General features: G+C 41.6%; 1 protein-coding gene across 1 annotated transcript in view; it reads right to left on the reverse strand.

Moving 5' to 3' along the window:
* Window positions 1-5,698: 5,698 nt before the first annotated feature.
* Window positions 5,699-7,745, reverse strand: part of LOC142101904 (myosin-4-like) — a 30,971-nt gene continuing 28,924 nt past the window's right edge. The window contains exons 25-31 of the mRNA XM_075186335.1: window positions 7,112-7,315; window positions 6,900-7,025; window positions 6,644-6,814; window positions 6,458-6,562; window positions 6,264-6,359; window positions 6,014-6,148; window positions 5,699-5,821 (exon numbers count right to left, since the gene is read on the reverse strand). Of these exons, the coding sequence (XP_075042436.1) occupies window positions 5,801-5,821; window positions 6,014-6,148; window positions 6,264-6,359; window positions 6,458-6,562; window positions 6,644-6,814; window positions 6,900-7,025; window positions 7,112-7,315 (858 nt within the window). The 3' untranslated portion in view covers window positions 5,699-5,800. The remainder of the gene's footprint in view (window positions 5,822-6,013; window positions 6,149-6,263; window positions 6,360-6,457; window positions 6,563-6,643; window positions 6,815-6,899; window positions 7,026-7,111; window positions 7,316-7,745) is intronic.

Below are 7,745 nucleotides of genomic sequence, written 5' to 3' on the forward strand. Positions count from 1 at the left end.
AAAGTGACTTGATGGGCGGAGTTGCGCTCAGTGTCATTCTGCCCTCTAGTGGCAGAGGCTGAAGTCTGCACTGACATTTCCTAAGAGAAAGTGATCAATTTGAAAATCATCTTATTTGTCATCATTGGGCACATCACAGTGAGTAGAGATGCTCTGACTAGCTTCGTGACATTTCTAGAACTGTTGTCACCAGACACCTCTCTGACAACTCCCTCCTTGACCCTCTCCAATCCGGCTACCGCCCCCTCCCCTCCACCGAAACAGCCCTGGCTAAAGTTACTAATGATCTCCTATCAGCCAAATCCAAGGGTTACTACTCCATACTCATTCTCCTCGACCTCTCCGCTGCCTTCAACACCGTGGACCACCCCCTCCTGCTGCAAACTCTTCTTTCTCTTGGCCTCTCTGGCTCTGTCCATGCCTGGTTCACCTCATACCTTGCTAACCGCTCCTTCTCTGTATCCACATCTGGTTCTTCCTCCACCCCCTCCCCTCTCTCTGTTGGAGTCCCTCGGGGCTCTGTTCTTGGCTCTTTACTCTTTTCGCTCTATACCTCCTCCCTTGGGGCTCTCATCTCCTCGTTCGGTCTTCAGTATCACCTATATGCTGATGATATTCAACTCTACATTTCTTCTCCTGATCTTTCCTCCTCCCTCCTCTCTCGTGTAACTGACTGCCTCTCAGCCATCTCCTCCTGGATGTCCTCACGCTTTCTTAAAATTAACATCTCCAAAACTGAACTCATTGTCTTTCCCCCACCCAGACTCCCTTCCCACCATGACCTCTCTATCGTTGTTAACAACTCCACTATCTCCTGTCACCCAACTCCGCTGCCTGGGAGTCACTCTTGACTCCTCTCTCTCTTTTGCCCCCCACATTCAATCCCTTACCCAAGCCTGTCGCTTCCAACTCCGTAACATTGCCCGCATCCGTCCCTTCCTCTCTCAAGATGCCACCAAAACTATCATCCATGCTCTCATCATCTCCCGTCTCGACTACTGCAACCTCCTCCTTACTGGCCTCCCCGGCTCCCACCTCGCCCCCCTCCGCTCCATACTCAATGCGGCTGCGAGACTCATCTTCCTCTCATGCCGCTCCTCCTCTGCCTCCCCTCTCTGTCTTGCCTTACACTGGCTCCCCTTCCCCTACAGAATCCTTTTCAAATGCCTCACCACCACTTACAAGGCTCTCTCTCAGTCTACTGCCCCTTATAACTCTCCTCCTCTCTTATCACCTCTTCCCACTCTAGAATCCAAGACTTCTCCCGCGCTGCCCCCCTTCACTGGAACGACCTCCCTCGCTCCATCCGTCTCTCACCCAATCTGTGCTCCTTCAAACGGGCACTTAAAACTCACCTGTTCCTTAAGGCCTACCAACCATCTACTTAACCTCTCATCTCTTCTGTTTCTCCCCTGGCCCCTTTTTTCTCTCCCCTTTGCTTTACTGGCTCCCTTCTGTGCCCGATTTGTTTACCCTCCCTTAGGATGTAAGCTCGTATGAGCAGGGCCCCTCTTCCCTCCTGTCTCCTCACCTGTTCTTCCGCTCCGTCTCTACTGTATCTGCCTGCCCGGAGTCCCTGAAGCACTGGTACTTTTTGTCTATTGTTCTGTACTGTCTTACCCTGTATCGTCCACTGTTCGTACCGTGTACGGCGCTGCGGAAACCTTGTGGCGCCTTACAAATAAAAGATAATAATAATAACTTAAAAAAAAAGTTATTTTTTTATTAAAATTCATTTAAATAGTGTTTAAAAATAAAAATAGTTTTAAATAACAAATTTTAATGCAAATGTGGAAAGCGAGACACAAATTTTGAACCACAAATTCATTGTTATGTGGTGAATGTACCGTGAAAATGGCTGCAGCCGTCAAACTGGTAAAATTCAATTGAATTTCAAAGAGGTTAAACATTTTCCTGCCTCTCTAGTAGTTGAGCATAAACTGTTACACCATTTGGATTCCCCTCCAGCAACGTTCCCTGCGATCTTTCTTGTACCAACCCCCAATGTTCTCTCTGTTCCTTGGGAATTCAGTTGAGCCATCTACCCGCTGTTGCTGAGATTTTAAGCTTTTAACTTCAGGAGCGATTTCCCAGCTGTTCGGAAATATAACCCCCCCCCCCCCACCCAAGGCTCAGACCCAAAACATTTGCTCGACGGCTTCATGCTTTACTGGGAGCCACTAGTGATAGACGTAGAGGTAACGCTATGGACCAGCTGCTGAGAAGATAAGATACTGTTTGCCGATAGGATCTGAATTACAGATGGGAAACAAGTTGGACTGTTTTCTATTTATTGGTAAGAAATTGTGTTTAATTTGTTGGAGTTTTTTTCCCATTAGAAACTTTCAATCCTATCATTCTTAAAATCCATCTCAACCCCTTTGCCCTTCCTGGCAAAGGGGTTGAGATTGAAACCTCAATGACACGATTCATAGCGATTGGCTGCGCCAATCCCCCCTTTGCACTAGTCGCTTGACCTTCCCTCTGAGAAGTTTGATGACAACTATGATGTCACCAGAGACAAATATAGTATGTGTTTGTGCCTTCATTGAACACTTAGATTCAGCCATCCTTTGTAGGAATGATATAAAGCTTTAGGATAATTCGGTATATTGGGGGACTAGATTGAGTTCCAATCAACAAGTTCAGGAATCAGGAAAACGTCTGAGAGTTCTGTCGCCTAAAAGAAAATACCCTTACATGGCCAAATTTATCATTTATTGTCACCAGAAAAACAGATTTAATAGCATTTCATAAAAATAGTTTGCAAAGAGTTCCAAAACCACTAAGACTTGGGGACCACCCCAATTGGATGGATAATGTCTAACCCAGAACGGTCCAGACTTTAGGAATCAACAATCAAGATTTCTACAGCAAAGTCCAGATTCTATGTCTAAAAGATGTAGAGCGTATTGGTTTGGGGTCATGTCCTCAGCACATAATAGGTTTTGGCAGATTGTGGACTGAACAGTGAGGATCGGAGACAGAGCCAAATTATTTCCTCTGTCATTCTGGGAGGTATGCTATAACATCTAAATGGTGTTCAGCACCATTATTGACCTTTCTATGAGCGTACGGCCGACCAAAATAATTTTAAGAGCAATACCTGCATACTCTTTTTGTCGCCTCCGTGATAAGTTAAAATTAGGGTCTTTTGCGTGGTGTAAAACTTCACGCACACTATCTTTTCCCTTGTCAATCATGCCTCCGCCAAGGTTTTTTCTGAAGAGCTGACACTCTCTTAGGAGCCTTCCGTTCTCCCTTTATCTAAACTAATCTCTCACAACTTACTTTAATCAGAGTTATCATCAACCAAATGATCTCCCCTGACCCAGAGTTATCATCAACCAAATAATCTCCCCTGACCCAGAGTTATCATAAACCAAATGATCTCCTCTGTTTCAGCTAAGTAGCTTTTAAAGTCTGACATGTGAATTCGGAAGAACACAGGGACATAACTTATTAAGTGTGATTTAATATGGGAAATTAATCCACAATGCTTACAATGCAAAACAATTAACAAAATGACATACAAAAGTATTATACAATAGTTTCTTGTAAATAAATAGGAGTAAACATCAGAAAAATGGTACACTTATGAATGATCAGATTTCTACCTGCTGGGAGAACATATATTTGTTGGAACACTTCTCAATATGAAATTAAATCCCAAAAGTGAACAACTCTGTTAGATATACAGGACATATTAAACATTCTCACAACTCCTGTAAAGTCAGAGCCAGAAAGTTTGTGTACATGCAAATGAGTTTTACAAACGTCTTTTCGAAACACATTTCACTGGCCTAACTTCTTAACAGAATGTCTTACAAAGATGATATTACCATCACACAACGGGTCATAAATTTTCCTTTATTTTCATGCCAGACATGAGTCCTGTAAATATATTTGATAAAATAACATTTTCTGGTGTTCATATTTCCCTTCATTTAAATGTATCCCAGTTGCTCAGCCTCCTGTCACCCACTTGAGATGACCTGAGATATACAAAACCACAAAGAATGTGAGGAGTTTGTTGCTGGATATTTTTGATGCTATTGATATAAACCTAAAGATCGATTCCAAGAGGTTTTAGCTTTTACGACTTGTGCCATAAATTGGTATTGGGCACTCATCTGGATTTCTCTATCCATAAATACATCATGGGTAAGGCACAAGCATTTATAAAAAGAGATTAAAATAAAAATAAAAGAGATAATGTAATTTAGTTTCCCTTCTTCCCCCTCAAGTTTTAACCCTTGGTTGGACACGGAGTTCCTGTGAGCCACACATGGCTAATTCTGAGAATTAAATCACCAACACCAATTTGCGGTTTTATATGTCTTGTAAGTAGCTTTAATATGAGATTAGAGCTAGTAGATTGGGCACTATGCCTCTCGTATATTTTATAATCTACAATATACAGAATGGTTTGAAAAGACCCCAAGTCAGACAATAACTAAAGACAAATTCACCAGTGGGTGTAACTTGGAAGTACTGAGTCACCCAAGTCATATTAACTTACAGCCTCCCAAAGATATATGGCGATGCTTTATGTATTTTATTTAATTTTTTGGGTTTATTATGTTGAATATTTCTGGATACGTTTTGCCTACCTCTATAATGAAACAGAACTCGTTGCATCCAAAATATTTATATCTGTTCTTCCAAGCAGCTGATGGAAGCAGAAGGTCACAGTTGGCATTTGAAAATAATGTTTATCTGTGAAGAGTTTGTATGTTCTCCCCGTGTTTGCGTGGGTTTCCTCCGGGTGCTCCGGTTTCCTCCCACACTCCATAAACATACTAGTAGGTTAATTGGCTGTCATTAATATTGACTCTAATCACTCTATGCGTGTGTGTGTTAGTTAGGCAATTTAGACTGTAAGCTTCGATGGGGCAGGGACTGATGTGAGTGAGTTCTCTGTACAGTGGTGCTATGTAAATAGCTGTTGATATTGATGCAATCAGTTTGGTTATTATGTGTTGGATATTTATACAACTAACTTTGTTTAACAGTTTCGTTTGGTATTTTCTTGCAAATAGTTTTATGTATGTGATCATTGATCAAAATCTGGCAGAAGTTAGAGTTACATCAAACCAGGGGTATGCTTAACATCCAGACTGGTACGTGCTAGACTTTTTTAATTTACGATCTAGACAGTTTTCCCCCCACTAAACCGTATGGGGACCAATCATTTGTTTAGTTTAATTAGTTGTAAAACTGTATCAGTGCACATATGAAACTTCACAATCAGCCCTGAGAAATTGAAGAATCGTAATTAAGAAGGTGTAGTGTTGCCCGTGCTCGATCTGCATTAACGAGCCACCTTTTCAAATTGATGAACTAATTAACATTGACTGATGGAGAAATGAGGAACGTTCTCTTTTACCAAAAGGAAGGCAAATTGAATAACCTTCTAGCAAGTGGTTTGATGCCAATTACTCCTTTGCTGTTTCTTGTGTTAAGTTCTATGATTCTTCTTCTCCTAATGGCTCAATCTCATCATCATTTAGTTGTACCCGTCAGAAATCATTGAAAGGGAACATTATAAGTCCAAGATTGGTGTTGGACCAACTGATTTGTTTTTTCTTGGAAACTTTCTTTGCTAGGAGGGATTGTGATTAAAAAGGATGACCAATAAAAAACCAAACTAAACATTATTGAAAGTAAAGATAAACACCTTTGTTGAACTCTAGAAATTGTTTATTTATACAGGTAAAGGGGTGATGCGAGGGGGGTTTAGAGAAGAAAGAAATTCACATTCTGCAAACTTCATAATCCTCTTGTCTTAGACAAATCTTCATTCTTCGCTTTCTACTTTCTGTGAAGAAAACCATAAAATCAATATTTTAAAATATTGTTGGAGGACGTCCGGCACTTTGCATATATTTCTGTACTCTCATTTCTTGCTACAAACTCCACTTGTTTCAGTGAATGTCTACCATAGGTATATAGGACTTTATTGTGCATGTATAATAACCTTAATCTGCAACTCTATAACATTGTACTGTACCTTGCTGCTAATATCGCGACTCTTTACTCTCAGTTTGTTCACTTGGGACTCTGCAATATCAGCGCGTTCCTCGGCTTCTTCCAACTCGTGCTGGACTTTCCTAAAGCGAGTCAGGTGGGTGTTAGCCTGTTCCTCCTGGAAGAAGAAAATAAGTTGTGTCATTAACAGATGCAAATCAAGACGGATCTGCAAAGGTTAGAATTGTTTTGTATTGTTTCTCCCTTTCTGTGAGGTTTTATTTCCAACTTACAATATCCTCTGCCTGCCTTTTGTAGGCCTTCACCTTCAGCTGGAGTTTATCTACCAGATCCTGAAGTCTCAAGACATTTTTCTTATCCTCCTCGTTCTGCACAAAAAAAAAAGTCAAAGAAACCAAACAGATTATTAAAGACAATTCAGATACTTGTCTACAATCCTGTTTAGAAAACCTGAAGGACTCTTCACCTGGTAAGACAGTTCCTTCACTCTCCTTTCATATTTGCGGACACCTTTAACAGCTTCCACGCTACGTTTCTGTTCATTTTCAAGCTCGTTCTCTAATTCACGCACCTGTAAATCACATTTATGGATGAGTAGAAATTGATGTTTGCAAAGTGAATTTAAAAACCACTTATTGATTCCTTTGTTTACCCTCGATTCCAGCTTCTGGAGCTGCTTCTTGCCACCTTTCAAAGCCAACTGCTCAGCTTCATCTAGACGATGTTGCAAGTCTTTCACTGTCTGCTCAAGGTTCTTCTTCATCCTCTCCAAGTGGGAGCTGGTGTCCTGCTCCTTCTTCAGCTCCTCTGCCATTAAAGCGGCCTTTAAGAAGAAGTCAAAAGTTCAGAAATTAGAACTTGACTTCAAGTAGGTGGAAACGTTTCTAGAGAGGGATTCGGGTACGTACATCTGTGATGGCCTTCTTGGCTTTTTCTTCAGCGTTTCTGGCCTCTTGGATGGATTCTTCGACTTCATTCTGAAGCTGGCTGGCATCGCTCTCTAACTTCTTCTTTGTGTTGATGAGGTTTGTGTTCTGAGGAGCAAGGGGACGCTTTGTATAACTCTACGTCTGTACAGAACATATCCTGTCGAGACACGTTTCCTAAAACATGATCTTACCTGGGAGTGAAGAAGCTGAACACGTTCGCTGACGTCCAGAAGTTCCTGTTCGGCCACCTTGCGGGACCTCTCGGTCTGTTCCAGAGCTGACCGCATTTCCTCAATTTCCGCCTGTTGCAGGGCATTCCTGCGTTCCACCACCGCCAGCTGCTCTTTCAGATCTTCCTGGCTCCTGAGGGCATCGTCGAGTTGAAGCTGCGAATCCTTGAAGGCAGATAGAGGGCACCAATTAAGAAGATTTAAATAAAAGTCGTATCTTTGGTTTTCTATCACTTTTAGAAATCATTTCTTACTAATACGAAGTTAAATCTGCGTCAATCATTTTTAAATTCTTAAAAACATGTTGTTGATTCCATTGAACATCTAATTATTGTCTGCAGGGACCTTTGTCATTTTCCCCATATAGAATTTCTATATCCTATCAATGTAGCTATGGATAAATCGCTCATTGCTATTGGTGACATTCAATGGAATGGGTGCTATTTGATTCCGTCCTCTACTGGTTGTCTATATAAGTTATTTAGGGTGTTGGCTAAGTACCTTGAGCTGCGCTTGCACGTTTCTCAGTTGTTTCTGTGACTCAGCAGCTTGACGGTTGGCGTGGCTCAGCTGAATCTCCATCTCATTCAAGTCT

Source organism: Mixophyes fleayi, chromosome 9, assembly GCF_038048845.1.
Source record: "Mixophyes fleayi isolate aMixFle1 chromosome 9, aMixFle1.hap1, whole genome shotgun sequence".
In the NCBI taxonomy this organism is placed as follows: Eukaryota; Metazoa; Chordata; class Amphibia; order Anura; family Limnodynastidae; genus Mixophyes; species Mixophyes fleayi.